Source organism: Aedes aegypti, chromosome 2 (assembly GCF_002204515.2).
Source record: "Aedes aegypti strain LVP_AGWG chromosome 2, AaegL5.0 Primary Assembly, whole genome shotgun sequence".
Taxonomy (NCBI): Eukaryota; Metazoa; Arthropoda; class Insecta; order Diptera; family Culicidae; genus Aedes; species Aedes aegypti.
Genome location: NC_035108.1, coordinates 15,625,267 through 15,650,337, shown reverse-complemented (window position 1 = coordinate 15,650,337; position 25,071 = coordinate 15,625,267). Strand labels below are relative to the sequence as shown.

At 37.5% G+C, this 25,071-nt stretch overlaps 1 protein-coding gene across 24 annotated transcripts in view; it reads right to left on the bottom strand.

The window, feature by feature from the left end:
* The window catches only part of LOC5565513 (glycogenin-1), a 159,209-nt gene that overhangs the window by 72,998 nt on the left and 61,140 nt on the right, over positions 1 to 25,071 (bottom strand). For 4 of the 24 annotated variants that reach the window (XM_021839989.1, XM_021839982.1, XM_021839983.1 and 1 more), the window contains 3 exons: positions 24,169 to 25,056; positions 14,236 to 14,602; positions 7,246 to 8,418 (listed from right to left, as the gene is read on the bottom strand). In XM_021839989.1, coding sequence (XP_021695681.1) covers positions 7,246 to 8,418; positions 14,236 to 14,602; positions 24,169 to 25,056 — 2,428 coding nt within the window. Of the gene's footprint in view, positions 1 to 5,980; positions 6,286 to 6,524; positions 8,419 to 8,571; positions 9,146 to 12,893; positions 13,109 to 14,235; positions 14,603 to 24,168; positions 25,057 to 25,071 lie in introns of those variants that run through there. The other 20 variants (XM_021839993.1, XM_021839994.1, XM_021840000.1 and 17 more) reach the window with 18 other exon arrangements.

Here is a 25,071-nt window from a genome sequence, read left to right as displayed (position 1 = left end):
GTTGCTACTCCGTGATTGATCGGAACTGGTAAGAATTGCACTACGATCCAAATGAATAAGGGATGAGAGTTTCCTCTTACTCTCGAAGTGCAATTTTAGCAGATCTAATATTATTGATCAATAACGGCGCCGGCCAAGTCCTTACAGTCAGTTGGGATGGGGAAGGAATGTTAGGGTGTAATGATTGTTGCTTCTAGAGACCGAGAATACCTCTGCATCTCCACAATCACCACGGGAAGGGTGTTTATTAGTGAGGGAGGAAAAGATCTGGGAGTCACCTCTGGTCGGTGATGCGATCCATGGACAAGGGGGAAATATACGACTTGTATTTAAAGCTAGTTTTGTATTTAGGTCTCGAGAAGTTTTTGGAAATAATACGTCAACATCTATAATGTCGAACAATTCAAAAAAAAGTTTTTATTAATGACGAAAACTGAAAATTGCATGTATATATTATAACTTATATGAAACAGGAATAATGCCGACACTTGTAGTGGCGACCATACATAGTTTGTTTGAAAATTACATATGAGTATTACTGTGCATTTTGTCTCGATATGGTAGAAGTTTTAAAAAATACGTCAACATTCACAATGTTGAACAATTCAAAAGATAATTTTTAATAATGTCAAAAAGAGAAAAATATATGTATATTGAAATTGTATAAGAAAAAAGCATAATGCCGACACTTATAGTGACAAACCATACAAAGTTTGTTTTAATATTACATAAAAGTTACGCTTTCAAGAAAATATGTGTTATCATAAGCATGAAACGAACTCACCAGTTGGTAATCCATTCACGACTGAACACAAAACTGACACTGACAGCAAAACTTCTTGGCGTCCCGAAAACAAACCTTCTTGCTTGGGCCTTCCCAAATACGTACCTAACGAAGAATTTTATATGAAGACTGCAAGCATGTAAAAAAAAAAAAAAAAAAACGATTTAAACTAAATTTTATCGTGAAATTTCAACTAAATTATATCTAAATTGAAAATTCAAGTCCTATTTAGCATGCTTGGTAGATTATATCACAAAAAAAAGATTGATAAATCATACTTTAAATTTCAAGTAAATATCAATAAAATCAATGTTTTATACAACTTTGGCGACCTGTAGCTGAAAATTGTGACGTGCTGGAACATTTCTGAGAGCGGCATCAGATTCAGCAACCCAAAATCTACTAGAGACACATAATTTGATCCTTGAGACACGCAAAAATGTCATTTTTGTTACGCTGCGTAGCCGTTACTAAACAAAAATCTTTTAATGCTAGTGTACAATGAATCAAAGTTTGTTGAAAAGCTGGATTAAAATTTTCCTTCCAAAACTTTCAAAATTATTTGGTTTTATGGTCCCAGAATTTCACCTTAAGGCTAAATATGCTTATTCATCATTCATTCATATTGGGCTCCCTTTTTTTTAGGCTGGTCAAAAAGGGTGCTTCCACCCTAGCCTTCCTTTTACTTTAGTTTTTAGTATTTTGAAAACGTGATTTTGGGCACAACTTGGCCATTGTGACGGTTAGCTTTGAATTCCGAGATGTTTCACATATTACCTTAACCCTCTAATACCCAAATTTTCGATTTAAATATTATTTTTCGTTATCTAAAATCGTTCTAAACACGATCTGGGCAATTTTTTATTATTCGTGTATTTTTCAATTTTGGTTTTTATTTTTGAACATCCATAGTTTTTTTTTTTCATTTTTTCTTGAGGCCTTTTCTGGTTGTTGATTTTTGGCAATAATAAAAATTTAAATTTTTGCGGTACTTTTAAAAATATTAAATTTTCAATTTTTTTTCGAAGCGTATTTTATTTTCCGTGTAACTAACGGAAAAACAGGTTTGAAATTATTTTGATACCACCAGGCTCTTCTTTTGTGATAGGTGATCGTAGAAAAATATAAAAGGTATGATTTTTTTTATTACACGTTAAATTAACCCCGGGCATTTATAGGTTATATAAGAATACAATTTTTCAAAAAAATTTCAATAATACAAAAAAGTTTCAAAAGTGATAAAAAACTTTTCTTACATGCGTGTTATGAGTCAAGGTTTAAGCCAAAAATAAAATAATTTTTATTTCCGAGCTACGAAAAAATACACAAAATTCCAAAGTGTACCCCGTCTAAAGGCGGGGTTGGGTATTAGAAGGTTAAGGGGCAGGATCCGTCATTGATTTCGGAATTTTCAAAAGCAGTTTTTTCATTCAAAATCAAGAAAATTTACAGATAAATGTGTTCACTGTGTTCTGCTCTCCAACCGAAACACAATGAACACATTTTCATAGAATAATTTTTAGTTTTATCCTAAGAGTTCCATTATAGAACCATTGCAATACTTATGATAAAAATATCATTTCGAATAGAGCTTCGATGATTTCAATAATGATAACGTGGAAACGCTTGGAAAGCTTTCTATGGATTTGTACTAAGAGTTACGTTTGTTTGTCTGTGCTAGAACAGTAGCAGGTTTTGTTCCATTTGGTATGAAATTCCATGCGATTATTTGACCTAATATAATGAATGAAAAAAAAATGTAATGTACTTACATGCGTGATATTACACTACTTTTATTACAATTAATAACACATAATTTGGCTTGAGCATGCTTCTTTACATAGCTTTTCAGTAGACTGCCTTGATATATTAGGTTACATGGCGTGAAAAGAGGTATTTACATTTAACAAATGTTTTTCACACTTCAGTAGTCGCGCAGTTGTATTTTGTACAACACAGCTTGAAAACCCTCGCTTTTCGTACACAGCATCAGCGTGATACCAGAAGGTTAAAAAGGCTAATATAAAAATACACTTAGCCAACAATACTTAGGTGTTCAATAAATCGTTACATATGAATCAGTAAAATTTTGTTTTCATTGAACTTCATGAATTTCATTGAAATCATAAGTTTTCTAAGTGTGATCTATGAATTATTTAATAAACATGTTTTGAAACAACTTTTATATTAAGGTGAAGATGAATCGAAGCCAACCTTCAAATTTTCAAGAGCACAAATTTGGAGAGCCAAACATCCGCTTAAGCTGAAAATAATCGATTGGTAACTAGCTGGTGGTGACCAATCGATTAAATTTTCAGCGTAATCGGGTGTTCAGCTCTCCAGATTTGTACTCCTGAAAATTTGAAGTTTGGCTTCGATTTATCTTCACCTTAATCACCAGAACAACTGCTGAGCAATTCCACCGAACATGACGATTTTTTTTTTTAAATTTAATTTTTGTATTTTTTTATTTGCCTGAAAATTTGCATACAGATTCTTTATGATCAAAAATGCCATTTTGCACCTTAAGACCGCCATTTTGAACCTCGCCTTATTTTTTAGAAGGGCGTATCGGAAAATGCATAGCAAATCTTTAAAAAACTGTAACTCGAAAACGGTTTGTCCGATCGATTTGAGATCTTCTACAAAGTTGTAGGTATTGCTTAGGACTATATGGAGAAAAATATGCACGGTAAAAAAAAAGTTACAGATTATTTTTTATTTCAAAAACAAAATTTTAAAATCGATTTTCTCCAGAAACGCAGTTTTGATTTTTTTAATTTTTGAATATGTTTTAGGGGACAACTTATGTGATTTATTGCACAATGTTTCAAAATGGAAGAATTATGGACAAAAAAGTTATGATTTAAAAAAAAAAAATTACAGATTTTGAAAACGAATCGAAATAGAGGAAAACAATAATTTTTATGTGATTATTTGAAAGTACAGAAAAATTGCAATCGAAAAGTACTTAAGTAATTTTTTTCTAGGTTGCATCAATTTCGAGATATACTCATATTTATATACAATTTTCAAATAAAAAAAGTAAAATAGGCCCTTTTCAAACATATTTCGTGTTTCTCCATTCCAGAAATATTTTATTTTTTTTTTTTATTGTTTGATCAAAACCTATATACTAAAGTATTTAAAAAAGTATGCACGGTAAAAAAAATATAAACGAAATTTTCAAATGAAAATTTGAAGTTCATTGTTCTTAAAAACCGCAAAATTGATGCTTTTAATTTTTGGATATGTTTTGCAGCATATTGTTTGTAATTTCTTGCACAATGCTTCAAAACGGAAAATTTTTGGATAAAAAATAAAATATTTATAAAAATAAATAAAAACGAATTTATGTAAAACGATATTTTTGTGCGTTTTTTGAGTACAGAAAAATAACTATATATTTTTTAATATAAAAAATACTCAAGTAAAATTTAGCTGAGATGCATCACTTCCGAGATATACACGGTAAATCTAAACGTGGCATTAAAAATAGGATTCTATCACAACGGTGTACCTTTGGTCCCCAGGGTTGAGCCCGGCTAATGGGTAAAGGCCTCTCATCGCGGCAAGATCGTACAACCATGGAGAAGGAGTTTGTTTTTTATTGTTTTTTTTTATATAAGTATGAGCATATCTCGAAATTGATGCAACCTAGAAAAATTTTACTTAAGTACTCTTCCAATGCATTTTCTGTACTATCAAATAAACACATATATATTTTTTACCGTGCACTCTTTTTTCAATACTTAAGCATAAATGTTTTGATCAAACGATAAACGATTTAGCTACGATTCGCTCAATCAAAATATTTTTTTCTGGAATGGAGAAACACGAAATATGCTTGAAAAGGGCCTATTTTTCTTTTTTTATTTGAAAATTTTATATAAACATGAGTATATCTCGAAATTGATGCAACCTAGAAAAAAATTACTTAAGTACTTTTCGATTGCATTTTTTCTGTACTTTCAAATAATCACATAAAAAAATATTGTTTTCCTCTATTTCGATTTTTTTTCAAAATCTGTAATTTAAAATAAAATCATAACTTTTGTGTCCATAATTCTTCCATTTTGAAACATTGTGCAATAAATCACATAAGTTGTCCCCTAAAACATATCCCAAAATAAAAAAAAATCAAAACTGCGTTTCTGGAGAAAATCGATTTTAAAATTTTGTTTTTGAAATAAAAAATAATCTGTAACTTTTTTTTTTACCGTGCATATTTTTCTCCATATAGTCCTAAGCAATACCTACAACTTTGTAGAAGATCTCAAATCGATCGGACAAACCGTTTTCGAGTTACAGTTTTTTAAAGATTTGCCATGCATTTTCCGATACGCCCTTCTCAAAAATAAGGCGAGGTTCAAAATGGCGGTCTGAAAGTGCATAATGGCATTGTTGGTCATAAATAATCTGTATGCAAATTTTCAGGCGATTCAAAAAATACAAAAATAATCGGGTTTGCGAAACGGCGTGGAACCGCTCTGCTCCGTTATCGAACATGGGTACAAGTTCAGCGAATACTGATCACATGTTATTTAAACATGTAATTTTTTGTACTTTTCTGAAATTAAAGGCACATATTCACAACCAACAACCTAATTTAGTTGCGTGATTTTCATGGTGGAGGTTTGAGAAATTCATAGAATGACTTATGAAATTTGGTAATAAAATTATCCACCGAAATCATAATTAACTTACGAGATTCAACAATAATCATAGTGGCGCCAAATCATAATTATTTCTTCTAGAAATGTTAAGTATTTCCGCCTCCGAAAAATATTCAAAGAAAATAATGTATGATAATTTCTGAAAATTTTTAAGGAACACTAGAACAACCTTCGAAAACTCTTTGCACAGTAGGGTGCAGAACCACTTGGGCATGGGAGGTTTTTCTCGGCCGAAATTTCTGAAACTTTGCAATGAGAAGCGCTTCAGTACGACGCACATTGTGGCCAAATATGAGTTCTGTAGCTATCAATAAAACCCACTGCTAAAGTGGACCAAAAGTGCCAAGAATAGGATCCGCAGCATTTGTAAGTAGAAGAACAGGGTATTTTCAAAACAAATTAGCAACATAAGCCGACAACGGACAGAAGAGGACTTATCACCAAGACCACTTTTTGGACAGGAAATCGGGTTGTCTCAGGGAACTTCAAAACGGACGTATAAGGTTATCAAACTCAGATGTTCATTTTACGAGAGAGAGAAATTTTACAACAGAAATGCACATTGTATTTCACATTCGTTGCTTTACCGTTACGTAGCGCGTCATTGGCACGTACTTACGCCAAATGGCGCCAATTGGAAAGACCTATCTATCTACAAACAGCCTTTAGTAGACAACGGGGTTTGGTGGTTAATAATAGGGTCGGTACTATTTACATGGGGTGCGCGCGCGCGGGTTATTGTTAGGTTGGATAGAAGGCACTGGTAAGTAGTGGCGGTGGTGGTGGTATCTCACAGTATCGTACAGAAGGTGCGGAAGAATTTCGCTACGAGGAAGAAAGAGAAGAGAGAAGGAAAAAGAAAAGAACACAAGAAAAGAAGAACAGAGGATAACAAAACTAAGCTAATTTTGGTACATAGAAGGCGGTAACACGAACAGAGCACAATAGTGATTGGAAACAGGTAGAATTTGTTTTCAAAATGTTACATTTGGAGAGAAATATAGTACGAAGCGACAAACAGACAACAAAGGCGATTTGACAGAAGAAAATAAACGAAAACAATATTCAGTGGTTCGGTTTAATCGTTTCTTGTCTTTATTGTCTTATCTTATCCCATTTCGTTTCGCACACGGTAGACACGAGAGAATTAGATTCGTAAAAGTAGACTTCTTCGCTTTGGTTGCTTTAGTTGTTGTTTATAAGTAAATTGGAGATTTTAGTTTATGTGAAAGGGGACAATTTGAGTAAACAATAGATAATAAGGGATGTGAGCCAACGGAAACAGTACGGTAGTGGGAAATGAGGGATGAAAAAGAGAGAGAAGAGAGAAGAAAGCGTTTGAGTATTATAAGGAGTAACAGTAGTCTTTTTGAACATTTTGAAAACAAATTACTAACTGATTAGAATCTAATTGTAAAAGGGAGAAAAATCTGATCATATTTTAAAATGAACCAATTGAACATGTTTTCTCTCCCCTTTTGTCACACTTGTAAATTTGTGATGATCAGATAAACATGGCTTACTTAGATCTAGAAAATAAAAAAAAAACTTAAAAGTTAGACAAAACAAAAGCGACCGTGACGCAGGTTTTGGTATTTACACGTGTATTGGTGTAGCGTTTAGAAATGTAAAGGTAATTGACGTTTGGCATAACGAGTAATAGTAGTAAAACAATAGTATTCGCGAAAACACAGTAATAATGTGGTACACTTTGGAGAATGGCATCGACGATGGCATAGTGTAGTACTAGAGCGACCGTGGCGCTCTATTACTTTTGAGCTTTACCTATTCGAGAGACCTTGGTTTCCCGCTTACGACGGGGTGGCACTGGGGGCGTGACGGGTGCGCTGACGTTGTCCAGTTCATCGTTGGCCGTCAGCGGAGCAGTTTCGATCTCTTCGATAGACTTCTTCGTTGGCTTCGGTTTGCCGTTCGTTGACGATAGGGTTGTTTTTGGTGGTGGTGGTGGGGATGACGCTGAGGATGATGGCGATGGTAATGATTGACTTTTGGATGATGGAGAGGGCGACTGCGATGACGTAGCCGGCTTTGTCTTGGTAGGCTCTTGTGGCGTAGCTTTGGGTTTGGTTGGTGTCGAGGGAGCGGTGGTTGTCTGGGCTGCCGAAGCGGTCTTGAGCGCAACGGTTGACTTTGATTTTGGTTTGGGCTTTGGTGATGCGATTGTTTGTGTGACGATAGAAGTGGTAGTTGCGGATGAGGCTTGTGGTGACGCGAGTCGCTTACGACGAATTGTTTTGATGGGTTCGACACTGGGTTCTTTACCTGCCATCGATTCCTGGGCGACCTGTTGTTCTAGCTGAGGCCGGGGCGAGGCGCGAGGCGGAGTAGATTTGTGTTCCGGTTCGGGAACCGGAGCAGGAGGGGGCGTGGTTTTCGAAGTAGGAGGGGCGGGTGCTGTTTCTGTGGCTAGCGGAGTAGGCGTTGGTTTTGGAGTAGGCGGGGCGATCGTTTCTTCTGGAGTTGCTGGGGCCGGTATGATTTTTGAAGTAGGCGGGGTGGGTGCTGTTTCTGTGGTAATCGGAGCAGGCGTTGGTTTTGGAGTAGGCGTGTCTTCTAGAGTTGTTGTGATTTTTGTAGTAGGCGGGGCGGGGGTTGTTTTCGTTTCTGATTCGACCAACGGCATAGCAGGTTCAATTCGGCTTTCGGCGACTGTAGCGGAGGTAACATGCATTGGACCGTCGATCGCATCGTCGCCGGCTAAGTCATCGTCCACGCTGGGATCATAAACGGTTTTGGTTCGGGTATGGGTTTTACCTTCTTGGGTTTTGGTGGTAATGATCTGCTGGTAACCTGCAAATACTTTTTTGGTCAGTGTGGTCGTACTGGTCATTGGATCGTACTGGACCGGCGGTGGTAGTTTCCGACACTCGGCGCTTCCGTCCAGTGGCGCAACATTCAAGTTGTCGTCCTCCTCTTGGATCGGTGCTTCAATTTGAACTGGACACGGAAATCAGATTTGGACAGGAATTTGTGACGGATGCAATGCAGGACGTGCACATGGAACGGTTTCACCAAGATGACCAATTATGACCAATCGACCATTTTGTTTTCATTTAGTTCGGAAAGGGAGGTATGAGAAATACGAGAATAGACGTTTTAGTACCATGTTCGGTTATATTTCAACTGATTTTAATGTTTCCCTACTGTTTGTCACATAAAATGAACACACGATGTTTCCTGAAGTTTACAATCACGTTCACAAACAAAGATTAAACGAATTAGTTATAAATAACAATCGACATTAGTAAAACAAGAATCACCACAAACAAATCGGTAAACAAAGCAATCCCCTCTCTCTTTCACTCTACAAAATTTTCTCAAACACGGACATCACAACTGCCCTTATCGATGCGTTGTCGTCGTCCCAAATGCAGTACTAGACTATTATAACCCCTGTAATCTCTAATCGGTCAGTCCATGACTATACCTACTTCATCACATCGGTTGGTAGAACAAAGGCTGCGTAGCCTTATAATCTTTGTCTCTCTTCTGATAATGCATGACAATACACTACTGACTGCCAAAGGTTAGTTCAAGTATACGAGTGTTTGCGCGATGTGTTAATTTGTTTTTCTATATCTACAGATTCAATTAGGTAAGATCTACTACTTCTTTGTGGACGATTTTTTAGGATTCTTCGGTGCCGCGGCGTCAACGTCGAGCCCTGACGGGAGGGGAGAAGAGTTAGAGAGAAAAAAGTACATAAACCAGACTTTAGTTTTTGATCAGTTTCCAAAACATGTTTTTTGTTGGTTTTGATGCCTCACGGCGCAAGCAAAGTACTAACACACAAGCGCGAAAGAGAGAAACAAACGAGCTGGACAAGAGGAAGAATCAGAAGATGGAAAAACGGGCAAGCAATAGTTTGTTGGCATACTCGCACACATGTACGTATTCGCACACACACATAACCAACAGGAAAAATGGGAAGAGAGGGACAATGTAACGAAGAAAAAGGATTGTGAAGATGTGTTTTACTACGCTGCTCGGCTTTGTTTTAAAGAAAAAAAAAATAGAATTTTAGTCTAAAGATACATGCATAAGATTTTTTAAAACTTCCAAATTGAATGTCGACAAATGATTTCAGAGTTTATTAGCAAATCTGCGAGACATCTTAAATTTTTGGAAAAACAAAATCTGTTGAAATCTCTGAGATAAATTCTATGATTATGGTTAGATTCGAGGTTGTATCCTTAAAGATATCAAAAAAGATTTTTTTGAGGATCAATCCATCTAAAATATGCGACACTTTGTTTTGGGTATATCTTTTTATCGCGTGGGTAAAAAGTAATGAAATTTTGAGTAATACTAGTTTAGAGTGTTATATTTATGTATTGTGATCTATCAAAAAGTTTTCAAGATGCATTAGAAACAGGAAGAGCTACGCCAGCAAATCGATAATCGTGGTCAGTCGCACAGATGGATCGGCAAAAGGCTTGGAATCCACCATTCCACCGTGTCCCGCGTTGTGAAGATGTTCCAGGAGACGAAGACCTTCGAGCGGCGCGTTGGAAGCGGCCGAAAACCGACAACGGAATACCCAAAGAAGGCCCGGAAGATAAGGCAGTACTTTAAGAATAACCCGAACCTTTCCACCCGAGACGTGACCAAAAAGGTCAATTCGTCGAAGTGGTTGGTCCAGCAGACCATGAAGCGGACTGAGCTACGTGTTTTTAAGGTGGCGAAAAACCGTACTGACAAGCAAAATACGGTGGCCGAATTGCGTGCGCGGAAGCTGTACCGTGAGAAGCTAGTCAAGCCAGGCTGTCTCGTCATGGACATACATAAAAAAGATAGACAAATTCGCGAAGAAGTACCTGATGTGGCAGGCGATCGGCGAGTGCGGACGGTACAGCAAACCGTTCGTTATAACCGGCACCATGAACGGGCAGATTTATCGAGGGGAATGCTTGCAGAAGCGCTTGTAGCCCTTCTTCGTTCTCAGCGTGGTCCCACCGTTCCACGCTGTTCTGGCCGGATCTCGCTTTGTGCCATCACGCCAAGCCTGTAATGGATTGGTACGAAACGAAGGGCGTTAATGTGGTCCCGAAGGAGGTGAACCCACCAGATACTCCAGAACTTCGTCCGATCGAAAAGTTTTGGGCGATAATGAAGAAAAAGTTGAAGAAAAGCGGAAAAACATTCAAAACCGATAGAGCTTTGAAGAAAAACTGGGAGAAATTATGTAAAGAAGATGGTCGAAGCCTCGTTCAAGATCTCATGAGCATTATTGTTTCAAAACAGAGTTAATATATAGTTATTTAATCTCTGAAAATTTGAGAAGTATCCAATTTAAAATGATTTTTTGATAATCATTATTGAGTGTCTCGTTTTTTTTCCGATTCCAGTTTTTACCAATTGCCAAAAGATATTTTTATCAACCATTTCAGAGTTTCCTCTAAGATTCCTGCAAAGAAGGGGAGTTGCTCTCACGGAATTGACTATCATGACTCATAGAAAATAGAAACTAAGCAAATACATTCGTCAAAAAAACGTCTGATTTTCAATTCCAATCCATTCGGTTTTCAATGTTACTATTACTATTAAGAATTTACTGGGGCTAATCCCAAATCGTTTGGCATAAGGCCAATTGACATATATCCTGGCGTCATTGAATAAGCATCTATCAGAATCTACTGATGAATGAAGATGAGGCTCCAATAATAGGGTCCTGAAGCCCTGTCGCAATTTCAGTACCAAACGTTTAAGTTTAGGCCAAAAACACATGTTTACTCAATTTTTTAATGTTTTTCGTTTGTTTGAGTCCAAAAAACTTTCATGTTATTTTCAATTTTGTCACACCCCTTGGCTTAAACTCAAATTTTTGAGTGTATTTTGTTTTCCGTGTCCCTTTCGAAATGTCAGATAGGAACAACTCCAGTGCTAAAACTAAAAGCCCTGTGGTATTTTTGTCGACTGAGCGAACGTCAAACATGATCAAAAGTGTCAAGGTTCATTTATAAACCCAATTTTTAAATTAAAGTTCAAATATGATGTAGCCACAGACAAACAGACGTAACACTTAGAACAAATCTCGATCAAAATCATAGTCACGAGGACATGTACGCCCAATGCTAAAATCAGCGTGTTTGGCCGACGTGCCAACAGATGGCGGTGGTGTGTAAACGTCAAACACGAACAAAAACGAAGCAAGCGCTGCGGGTGGCGGATTGGCCACCTAACATATTTTTGAATCGACCGTTAAAAAGGTGGTCGATGGACAATGATGAGAGTGTGACGTCTGTTTGTCTGTGATGTAGCCGTTATTTGAGAGCGAAAAATTGCTTAAGTAGTTGCAGTAACATGCTCTTTTGTGTTATTAAATAAAAACAAGATTTCATTAAACATTTTAGGACCCTATTTCCTCTTTTCAGTTCAGCAAAACTGTGAAAACAATGAAGTTTTTTCATCCCACTTTTTTCGACGTATATTGTGGAAAGTTCGAATAAGAATAAGTGAATCATCGTAATAAGTCGGACATCGTACTGTAGATGAGCTAGATCAAGTCCGAAACTGTTTTATGAATTTCAACCCTTTTTCTTGTGGCGAATTTCCATAAGGTTTTTTTTTTCATGTATTTCGATAGTACATTTAGCTGAGTGCAGAAATTGAAAACATGACGAATACTGGTGCAGGTTAGAGAGGTTCACCACACCAATTTTCAATAGTTAGGGGTCTATTTTGTAATTCAAGCGGATTCTCGTGACTCGTCTGAAGTCATTGTCGATCAAAGCAAGCATGTATGTTTCAGATGTCACCCGTCGACTCCCATGAGCCTTTGCATGCTATAAAACGTTTGACTTTTACTGTGCGCCCTGTTTTCAAGTTGCCCGTGAGAGAGAGCGAGACAGCACCAACACACGGCGCACAGTAAAAGTCAAAAGAACAAAAGGATTTATGGCACGTACAGAGGATCATACTAATCCAGTCACATAGAGAGACAACAGTCGATAAACTCGAGTGACAGAGTCAAGTCGAGCGAAATTTTTGGTCGACAGTGACTCCAGTCGAGTCGGTTTTGATCGACTCGACTTATAAAATAGGGCCCTTATACGAAGTTTGTGACCAGTTCTTATATTTATCTTACTAAACAAGAATTGAATTTCATTTTAACGCATTGACAGTATTCAGAAGTCTATTGACTTATTAATTAAAAAATGTTTCCTTAAAGTGGCAAATACTCGTGCATCTACTCCTGTTAATCTATATCATTTTTGCCCACAGTACGTCGACTTCTTCGACGCACAATCATCAAGAGAATATTCTTTGAATAAACAGAGCAGCGAACAAGTGTTAGTGAATAAATGGTGTCGTCGAACTTATGAAGCCTATTGTAAATGTATGTGTGTGTTAGTTCGATATGGAGATGGCACTGCTTTCGAAACAACAGATCCAGAAGACCACGCAAGACGAACGGTTACTCAACAATAGTTTATTGTATTTTTTTATTTGTTTCATCATCTTGTTCGTGTGTCTATATTTCCAAGCACACATGTGTATTCAACTATATGAATATTTTTACGTCTATATCTAAATCTTTTTGCTTCTTGTTTGAACATTTCACTACAATTTGTTGATTTTTTAGTTTCTTTCGATCACTTTTTGTTCGCTTCCTAAATTTGTACCGCTAAAACGAGTTATTTTTTTGCAAACGAACCAAAAGCAGCGTAATGAAATTATTGTCTATATAATGATTGCGCCGAAATTTCTACATTTCTACTGGCTTGCACTTTGATTTTCGTTTGTCAGGCAACTTTTGAGCTCGAAGCACGAAACGTAAAAAAAAACGATAAAAATGCATTATGGCAGGGTGAATTATTGATAAGGGTGTGTTAGATCTACCAACGTGTATGACTTAGACTGGGAATACGCAACGGAAATTGAACCGCGATTGGTTTCGATAGACAATTATGGCACGAATGGACCAATTTCAATGAGTTATGATCTGATTTTGATTTATGTTTTGCTTGAAATATAAGCAGTTATGAGTATTTTCTTAAAACAATGCCTACGAAAGCCTGATTGCTTTGATTGATTCGAATAACTTTTACAACTGTCGACTAAATGTTTAAAATCTTATAGTTTTTAGTAGCTAATATACTTTTAAAGTTAACACAAGCAATTAGGCTTTCGTGTAGATGTTCTTGATTCGTATTTGCGCGATCGACCCCATGCGATTACGGGTCTTAACCATGTGCAGCTATGTAACTGTTTGTGTAACCTGATTAATAGTGTTTATCTAACAAACACTTCTTCTTTTGTTTAACTACAGGATAAGCGTGGGGAGGGGTTTGGATTCTGTGGGGACACGGGTTACTATGATCAAAAAAATAATCGATTAGTAATGGCTGGCTGCGACCCGCGAGTACAGGATTTGGCAGTGGTTGCCGCCGATATGCTTGCTCTGTTTGACCAGTTCCGAGGCTTTGCTTCGGATCGGCGAAGCCCTGCGTGACAGTCTGGCGATTCTACCGAACTTCTCTCGGTTACCGGTAGCGACCTGTTTCCGCAGGTGATCGCTAGACTGTTCAACGCCTGCTGGTAGCTGCCGCCGATCGTCGTAGGAAGTCATCGTCCAGCAAGCTTTCTCACGGCTTCCTGCTGAATCCTGCACTCGGCGATAGTGATGGCCGGGTCGTCGGGTTGTGCGGAAAGAAAAGCAGCAAAGAAGCAAGTCCAATTTGGGGCCAAATCTTGTGAAAAGCTGCCGAGCGGGTACTACCGCCGGCTGGCGTAAAGCGTATGGTCAATTACCTTCCTTCTTCTCGACCGGGACAATGTCCTCGGGTTGAGGCGTTGGTGAACGATCCCGTGGGTCCCGTTTCGGAGTGGTCGAACGGGATCGTGATTTGGACGAGCGGTGTCTACGTGGAGCCGGACTAACGGCTCGAAGTGGAGTAGAGGACGGTGCCGGTGATGCAGTAGAATCAGCAGCCGGCGACGGTCCAGCGCTGACCGTCTGGGAGATACGACGCCAGATGTTCTCGAACGAGTCCCGTCCCATGTAGTCGATGTTACCGGATTCCCAGCATTGACGGCGCATGTGCTCTTCGTAGACTTCCTGCTCGGTGGATTTGGGTTCACCGAGGTGTAGCTGCGACAGCGCTCCAGCAAGGCCACTCTATACGGACGGAAGGATCAGAGAGCAAAACAGAGAGCGGATTGATTCATGGGGTTTCTAACGGAAGCGCGGTCAAACGCACACAGTACGGGCGTTTCCCGAGTTGGATGAGTTTTGACTTGATTCGGTTTTGTGGGTGGCCTTCGCGTGTGTGTATGAACAATCATTCCTTCAGATGAAACACGTAACATTCGACATAACAGAACACACAACCTTGATTTGCTGATGAGATGACCTGGTTTGATTGGCGCTGACTAAGTATGTTGAAAAATAAAAATGAATAAAATTTTCAGAACACAATATTATCCTGAAGATTCAATAAGAATATCACAAGGGATCTCAATATAAGTAGATCGTAGATATTGTCACAATGGCTTCTAACTATGAAATAATAAATTTACAAATTTAGAACTAAACTGGACGAAAGCCACCCCAACTCAGCACAATCGAAGCCCATTCTAAGGCTTCCTTTAACAGATTTAGGCTATCTTGGCACCATTAGGCTGGTCTGTGTTGGTAGGAAACCTCAAAGCTTTGAGCTAACCCTTCTCCAGTAGAGAAGCTAGGTAGAATACAGGACGCTTCGATGATTTACTGGTTCCCATATACCTTGCTCAATATCACCTTACTTCAGAGATTCAATCAGAAATTCTTCCAAACATTCTTTCACAATTTTTACAAGAAAGCTTTAAGTCCTCCAGGAATTCGTCCAGTAAATCATCTATCGACTTCCTTAGAACTTCATTCAAGATTCTCGTTTATAACATCTTCAAGAATAAAATCTATGATTTGTCCAGATATGCCATCAAGAATGTTCTTCAAAATTGTAGGAATTAATCTAAATCTATCAGTACACACTTTTCCAAATGTACAAATATTTGACTAGTCATAAATAAATAGACAAACATCGGTTTCAACACTGACAAAGTATTTGCAATGTCAAACTGTTGTTGCTTATGTATCAATCCAAGCCAAATATTTGACATATAGTGTGATGTGAGCTTGAGCCAGTCAGGGATGACTCCAGAATTTCCGTAAAGATTTCTTCAGGAATTTGTTCAGAAATGTCTCCAAAGAAGTGTCAATTATCAAATTTTCCAGAAAATATTGAATTAATTAAAAAAGGGAGGTGTTTCCCCACGGAATTGACTTACATGACACATACTAAATGAAAACTACGCAAATGGAATCGATAAAAAAAAGTCTTTTCAATTTCCAATCCATTCGGTTTTCAATGTAGTACTATTACTAAGCCATATTTACTGGGATTAATCACAAATAGCATCAAGTCGTCTGGCATAATCTATAAGGATTATTTGGCATAATGACCAATTGATATAACGTGAATAACAGACTACTTGAAAATGGGGCATACTAGTGGCCAAATAGGTCAAACAACTTAATTCCAAGTAATTTTACGTCAAACAACTTTACGATAAGTTGAGCAATCGACATTGAAGAATTCTATAAGTCGCAGACGAAATAGCCCTATCAGAAGACCGGCGCCAGATTATCCTGGATATTCAATAAGCATATCACAAGGGATCTCAATATGAGTAGTCGTAGATATTATCACAATGGCTTCTAACTGTATGAAATAATCAATTTACAAATTTAGGACTAAACTGGGCTAAAGCCATCCTAACTCACCACAATTGAAACTCGTTCTAAAGCTTCCTAAAACAGATCTTGGCACTGTTTGGCAAAATACGGTATCTGGCTGATACCGCCATGATTGATGACGAATAGTACTCTAGAGCAAGTCAGTCAGATGCTGGTGCACACCATTAGTAACTTTTACAGCATTTCTTCCGGTTTTAAAGCTTTTTTAAAACTTTGATAAAACCTAGAATGTTATATCGGGAGTAAATCTATTGCTACCGAGTTGAAATGCAGAAAATTGAAATAGTAGGAAAACGTTCCTGATCTTTTTATTTTAAGCTTTCTGCTAGTGCACAAAGTCAAAATAAAAAGTGCACTGTTGTTGGATGATTTCTTCGCGACATTAGTGCCTTTGAAGTTTTAGTACAAACTTTGAAATTTGGTTTCAAACTGTGTCACCTTAAAGGCTCGATTTAACAGGTGCCTAAACCACGAACCGCTTAAGTTCAAGGATTTAGATTCCAGAATCAACAACACTCTGCATGTACGCTTCAGGCTGCCATCTTTTCCAGCACCCAAGTATAATTCTCGAAAACTTATTCATACAGACTCAAGTCAAAAAAGTATACAAACTTACTTTATCGATCCTACGTGTTAAGCAGGCGGAAATCTATACGTACCGCTCTGTACCAACTCAACTTTTCACTTTAAGAACGTTTAATTTCCGGATTTACAAAACGACGAAAGTAACATTTTCAACTTTCGCAACCTAACCACTACTTTCGCCGCCCCGCTGTATGGAGAGACAAAGTGACTTAACCACGAATCAAAACAAAACACTACTTGAGCCGATTTTACACTGGTAGAAAAACGTCGAAAGTAACTGAATGAAACGGCTTATCATTTTCTTATAATTATTTTTGTGGGAAATAAAAGGCACTACCTAGTTTTTGAACGTGAGCTGAGTGTATGCAAAATTTGAGCGAAGTACACGGCAAAAAAATGTTAAAAAGGTGATTCATTTTAAAACAGTTTTAGAAGATAGATTTTGATTTTTCCTAATTAATTTTCTCAAAACCGTATAAATGTTACTTACGTCGATTTGAAAAAGTAATCGAGAATTGTTGTTTTATGATCACTTATTTGTTACAGTGCCAATAAAACTGCATTTAATATTTATTTAAATTATTAGCCAGTAGGCAATGAGGTTAATTTACACCTATAAATTTTGAATTTTTAACCTACTTTAGCCATCTTCTAGAGGGAAATAAATCATATCAAGATTGGATGATTTTCTTTCGGTGCGATATGTAAATAGATGATATCAACGATCATCGTCGAAATCATCCTGAATGTGTCTGAAAATAGGTATGGGGCTCGGATGAGACAAAAATCATACAATTTGTGGCGGGAGATTTCGTTCAGTGTACCGTTTCTCGCGTTACATTTAAAAAGAGCCAATCATCAAGTTATAAACAAATCGGTGTTTGAAACCTTTCGATAGCACCAACCTTCAAAAATAAAGCTATGCAAACATTATCCACATAATGAAACAACTTAACGTCATAAACATGATTTTCAAAGCTGATAACAACCACTTTTTTTTCAAATCAATCATAGGTCCCCTACTTAAAACGGCATATGGACGATAAATAGAGGGCATATAATCGGAAAATTTCGCCTTTTTCTGTCATTGGCCTTTGCATGGTGAGAGGCCAATGACTCTCTCTTGTTCATTTGAAGTAAACAAAAAGGCCAATGCACGCTAACAAAAATCAAGCAGGCCTAAAAAACACCAATGCTTTGTTGAAAATCAAAAATGGTCCAAGCAATAATGAGTGTATAATTTTCCTACATGTTTGCCAGTTTTCAGAATAAAACGATAATTAACGTGTAGTTTTAGTAAACCCACACTCAACGAGCACGAAATAACATTGATTGATTTGAATTCTGAGAAAAAAGAATTGAAAATGCGGTGAAACATATTCACATCGAATATTTTTTCTTAGAACTAACGATCTAAAGATTGGCCCTTTTTATCGTTACGCAAGATTTGAAGTCTTCCTCAGTGTCAGTTACCATCATCATGATACATTTCAATGTTTCTTTAGGAAATCGTCTGACATGTTTACCAGTAATTAAGTAAAATTCAGAAAATGATCCCGAAGTTTGCAAAAAAAAATCATTCAGAAGTTCCTTCAAGTTTCTTCAGCAAAAGATCCTCTGAAAATCTTTGATTACATCACTTGCACATGTTTCAAGAAATTGAAAAGCATCTTTTCTTTATTTTTCCTCTTTTTTTAAGTACATTTGCTATATTTTTGCAAGAGTACTTGCCGGAGAACTTTTAGCGAAATTGGAAGAACAGTAGAACGGCGAATAATAGAGTCCTAAAGCCCTGTCCCAATTTTAGTGCCAAACGCTTAATTTTAGGCAAAAAACACATGTTTACTCAATTTTTGAATATTTTGTGTTTGTTCAAGTCCAAAAAACATTTTTTATGTTTTTTTTTAGATTTTGTCACACCCCTTGGCTTGAACTCAAATGTTGGGTGTATTTTGTTTTCCGTGTTCCTTCCGAAAAATCAGATACACTGAAACAAGCGTTGCAGTAATGAGAACCATGAACGTGTTTTTAAATTTACTATTCCAACCACGATTGAGCTAACATGAACGCTTTTTATTTGCATTTTGTTCCCTCTTAATCCAACCGCGTCGATAGCCGAGCGGCTAGCGTTCGCGCTTGACAATCGCCAGATCCTCGGTTCGATTCTGGTCTGCTGCAAGTTTTTAACCATGATATAGTAATTTTTACTATACAAATGGTGCCATGGTAAAATTGAATGCACAAAATATTCTAAATAAATGCGAATTTAGTCTGCACAAATCAAGTGGCGTTGTGTATTTAATTTAACCCTCTGATATAGTATTTTCAACCGCAACGCTGTTCTCAGTGTAGGAACAACCTCAGTGTTAACACTAAAACCCCTGTGGCGTTTTTGTCGACTAAGCGAACGTCAAACATGATCACAAGTGTCAAGCTTCATCTATGGACCCAATTTTCAAATTAAAGTTTAAATATGATATAGCCGTTATTTGAGCGGGGAAAATTGCTAAAGTAGATGCAGTAACATTCTCTTCCGTGCCATTAACTAAACACAAGACTTCATTGAACCGTTTAGGACCCTATTCACAGAAAAACTTGTGGATGAATAGCAAAAAATGAATACTTAAGGCTAAGTAGCCCGTCATTCGGTTTGACAGCATTAATGAAATCATAGCTCATCATTTCAAAGTAATAACACTCAGGCTCCATAATTTATATTCATTCGAAAAAGTATCACTTGATTGCTATTCTAGAGTATGCGGATTTTTTTTTCTGCACTGTCAGTGCAAAACCAATAGATTTTCATTATTTCAAAACCGTACACACTTAAAAAAAAAAAAAATCGATGATTCGATGATTTATTTCACAAGATACTGCGATTTCTACTAAATGAGCAGGATGAACTAGCAACAACAGGGCAGGCAATCGTCACCGTCAAATGGAAAAAGTCGTCGACGAAACTAAAAAAAGAATCGTCATCGTCACTCAACCAACGTTGGATGACGATTTGCTGAAGTTGTCCGCCACAAAGGCTCGGCGTCATGCCGAACAAAGAAACCTTCTTCGTTATGGTCGAATCTTCGTTCGGAAGCTCTGAGCCGACTAAAAATATGAACCGTGGCGTCGATAGATTATGAGCCTTTTTTGAAAAAATAAAACAAAAACAAAACAACAAAACGTGTCCGGAATTGAACAAACGAGCTCTGAATCGCCAACGTCGCGCGCTTACCAACAGAGCTATTGTTAAAGCTTGAGGAGAGCGGGTTAAATTGCCAATACAAGCAATTCTGGGATGGCATTCGCCGTTTTCTGCATAGCAAGCGAATATACAATAAACGCCTCCTTCGTTCGAGAAAGGGGAGCGAACGGAATGAAGACAATGTGGTTCGTTGACGATTTTGGATTAACTTTCGTCGTGCATTCTTTCGTCGATGACAAGACGACAACCTGCCAGAGTTATTATACTGGATGACGATGTCTTTTTTTATTTCGTCATTGCACTGTGACGAATCTGATGCGAGGAAATTCCAATTTTGTGAAGAATTGTTTGTGGAATTTTCTTGATATATCCTTTTTTCTCAGTTTCTCCGCAATAATTTTTTTATGTTCTCGTAGTACATATATATGTATTCTGGATTTTTTTGAACAATCCTTAAAAAGAAGTGCAGAAGTTCCTCCAACAATTCGTCCATGGGTTACACAAGATCTTTCATATCTCATATACTGAAATAGAAAAACTTCCAAAGAACCCATTGAATAAAGTCCTCGAATATTGCGAAACAAAATGAACAAGATGAACACCAAAACCATTTGAAGGCATTGGGAAATATTGCCTATGCTCCACCCCTCAAGTAAAATTGGCTAAAATGCCCCAATGCACTAGGAGAGTTAAGGTGAACATGGAAAAATGTTAAGAACACAAATCTGAATAACTAAGGTGAAGTTTAGATTAAAAATAAGATTCGTGTTACTCACTGGTGTTGGCGATCAGATCCAAATTTACAGCTCAGAATAGTGTTTGCTTCTCGAGGTCTATGTTTGTGGGGCTTCGAATCATTTTCAGCTTAGGACACTCATAGCCCAGGGGGAATCGTTTAAAAAAAGCTTATTTCAACAGCTTTTCCTTCAATGCTGGATAATCATGATAAGATTTGTGACATTAATAAAAATTGGTGAGAATCATGATAGCTAAGAAAAAGAAGAATTTTTCGCAATATCCTTTAGAAATTGTACTTCCCTGGGCTTGGGATTATATTTTCCAGGGAGCGATGAATTTTGATAATTGATCGCTGTTGTTAGTAGTTTTGATTAGATGTTGGGTAAATTTCAAAGCAATGGCAACCTTTTTATTACAAAATTTAGATTTTATCTTCTGACCTAAAGATTCTGGTTAAACTACTGTACTATGCAGTTGGGCTGCACTACGCTATCACTCATCAAAATTACTTTCACTTCGGGAAAATATAATTTCAAACTGGCGAGAAGATTACAAACTGAGGGTGGGTTAGGAGCACAGTCAGACCCTTGAATGTGCAATGTGGGGTAGTAATTGGGAATGCCATTGACGGTTTGTAATCTTCTACGAGGTTTTCGAAAACCAACAGGGCGCGTGCACCGGGTTGCGGATAGGAGCAAAGGGAGATCAATAGCATCTACCTAAAATAATAGAGCAAAAAGCCGTTCCATGATTAGGTAATGTTAAGCGATCTTCTATGGTGTTCTAGTACTATAAAATTCTTCACTCACTGGGAATTCTGGCCTTGATAATATCAATAGTGATAAAAACATAAAATAATACCTAATACTTAATAAGTACAATGTAGCTTTAATGTAGTAATAAATGAAATAAAATCAATTTTCTATACTTGACAAGGTTTTGAAGACAATCAATGAGTGAAAGAACTACCTATTAGAAAAGTCACATCAGCTAAGTCTATACATATACAAATGTTGGTCATAGGGTCATGGCGAGCATTCGATATGTATGTCTATGACTGATTCTGATCTAATAGGGGCACTAGAAGACCACGCGGACAATTTCGAAACAAATTATTTTTATACATCGGTCTTACGTTCCGAAAGGCTCAGCTATGCTGCAAAGTAATTTTATAAGTTATTTTTTATTTTCATTACTGCTGTTTAATTGTTTATAATTCTAACAAAACTACATAATTAACTCATTACTAATCACTGTTCCTATATTCTCTTTTTCTCTCCTTCTTATCTGTTGCATGATTATGAGCATCACTAATATAATGCATGAGCATGCACAATAAGAATAATTTCAGGATTGAAAGCAGTACATGGATACCTGGATAGAATAGCTTCGAAAAGGGCGCTCAAAATATAATATTTCTGGTCAGGGAAGTATTTCATCAAGGGTATGTAAAATTTTTCCATTATTAACACCTAGATCACACAAACAAATGAACTAATATCAAATATTTTTTAAATATTTTTATATAAATCAGCATCGTCAATCAGTGTAAAAACAGATAAAGTTTGTAAAGTTATCACCATCGATTAAATTGCGCTCTGTATAGTAATGTTCATTCAGTATCAAAATCTCCTAAAGCGTCGCATTGTGCCATCAGCAGCCCTTAGCATCACTCTCATATTGTTATTATTTTGTTGTTTATAAAATTTCTAGAAAGCGATCAGCATATTCTTTCTTACTTGTACAATGGCCGATCTATTTGGAATTTTAATAAGTCAAATCAAACTTCAAAACTCAAATTAAATTGCTTTCAGCACATTTACATTTTGCAGCATTAATCGCATTACTGTGTCAAGTCTTCTCCATTCCCTATACCCTACCCCAACCCTTCTTATCCTTTCCGATGGTGTTCAAGTGGTCCGCATAGACTATTACGGCCATTACCTATCCCTTACCCCGGCTTTGGACTGACTTGCGCTCTCATTGCCCCACCAAACGCTGCAAAATGAAATGAAAATGAAAATGAAATATCCTTTAGAAATTGTACTTCACATTTCTGCAGGACCTTTTTTTGTTCAAATTTAAAGAAATCCATATGAAAATCTATCCTTGCGTTTCAGATAATAAGTGCATTGCAATGATAGAGTTTCTAGAACATTACTTCAATTTACAGCAGAAAACTGCATCGTGTGTGAGGTCCTAATGATGTCTGTGAAAAAGTCTATGAAAGATGTGTTTTCAAAAATTGTTTAATTTTACGTTAATCATCGTTCTAGACAAAACTATTGAACAAACAAATCTAGTCACAATTAAAAAATGTGATTGATGAATTACTATGACAAAGGTTTTTTGTGAATATTTCAGATCAAAATGTAAATAATTTTACATTAAATTTGTACTCCTCTTGATTTATGGCTATGATTGGGCATCGATTAGCTGCCACCAAAAAAACTTCGAAATGCTATTTGAAATTTTGTTAATGAAAACGTAACGTACATCTCAAGAGAATCATTAGAATTTCAATTTTCGAAAAATTTCTGGGTGAAATCCTATGCCGAAAAAAACTCATAATTGTAGATTCAGAAGCAATGTGCTGTATTCAATTGATTTAGAAGTAACTTATAGAAGATTGTAAAAAGGTGCTTCCAGAAAGGTGGCTATACCTATGGTTACACAAATATTTTTTTGTTAAACGTGAGTCCAGTTCAATAATACAAAACATGGTAATTTGATGAAACGCTGTTACATTAGTCGAAACTGTTAACTTTAAAAAACAGGTTACTAAATTGATATCAAAGTCACATACATAACCCATTACCCTCTCAGTAGTGAACACCAATCAAACCAAATGAACTCGATGCACGTATGAAACTTTCGCAAACTAACCAATCAATCAATCCAAAACTAGATGTCAATCTCTGATTCGTGTACACCGAAGGTTGAAATTTTCTACAATATATACCTAGACACTGGAGACAATTAAAAATTTCGAACAATAACTGAAAAAGTGTGGGAGCAGGAAGCTGGGAACTATATCTATCGACTACTGCTAAATATGTTTCTCCTACCTTCGGTAACTACGAGAGAGCATCGATCGAGAAAATAATGCAACTCAAATCCTTCATGAAGTACAGTGCATTCTCGTGTGACTGTCGACGATTTTCGATCCCGGGTGTGTGGATATGTGTGGTTCAAAGAGGCATGCGTGGCAATTAATAGTTAGAGCATGTGCGCCATCAAATCAAACTTAACTGGATATTTACAGCGATTTACAGTGGTTAGTTGATAAGTGGAAATCGATCATGCAATTGAATTGTTAGAATTTACTACACTTGGTTAGTTTGACAGCTCAATGTCATATGCTTGAGCGGTTCAGAGTGAACCTGGGCGCAACAAAAAAAAACGGAAACAGGTTACCTACCCCGTCACCACCACCTTGCATGTGCTGTTCTTGTTGTGGTTGCTGAGGTTCTGAATGGTGGTGATCCTGCTGCTGAGGCTGGTGATGATGCTGATGATCCCCACTACCACTGCCTCTACCTCCATCGTGATCATGTCTTTCCGCATGGCCATGATCAACCCCTTGCTGGTGATGCTCCTGATGATGATGATGCTGGAAATGTTCCGCATGCCCACTGCCACTTCCGCCACCACCTTGCTGCTGTACATTATCCGGTTTCCACGACGACGCGGAAGAAGCTGGTTCCGGATCCCAATGACCACTATGATCGTGCCTGTGCACGTTTTCTACCCACTGCTCTGTGCTCTGAAAAACATTAGCATCTTGCTGGTGACCGTGATGATCGTGATGGTGCTCAAGCTGGTGATGATGGTGTTGATGATGCTGATGGTGATCTTGCTGATGATGATGGTTATGGTGATCGTGATGAGGTTGTTGGTGCTGTTGATGCCACTGTTCATGATCGCGGCGAAGCTGTTCCTGCAACCGTTGATTGTCAAGATACTGATAGTACAGTCTTTCCTCTTCACGCTTCTGCTGTTCGCGAGCCGAGCGATCACGTTCTTCCTCCTGCTTCCGGAGGTATTCTTCCCAAGGATCTACATACTCGACCTTTGCATCATAGCTTGGAACGAACTGTTCCCATTGCGGATGGAACGGTTCCGCCGGCATGCCACTTCCTGTGTTATTATAATTACCATTTCCATCGGATCCCTCACCGCCACCACCATTACAATGATCGCCGCCATAGCGATCGCCAGTGTAGAAACTTCCGGTACCGGACGAACGGTACGCATTACTACTAGTACTGACCTGGCTAGGTTTGATCCAGCTACTGAATGTCTGTTGCTGTTATGGAAACGA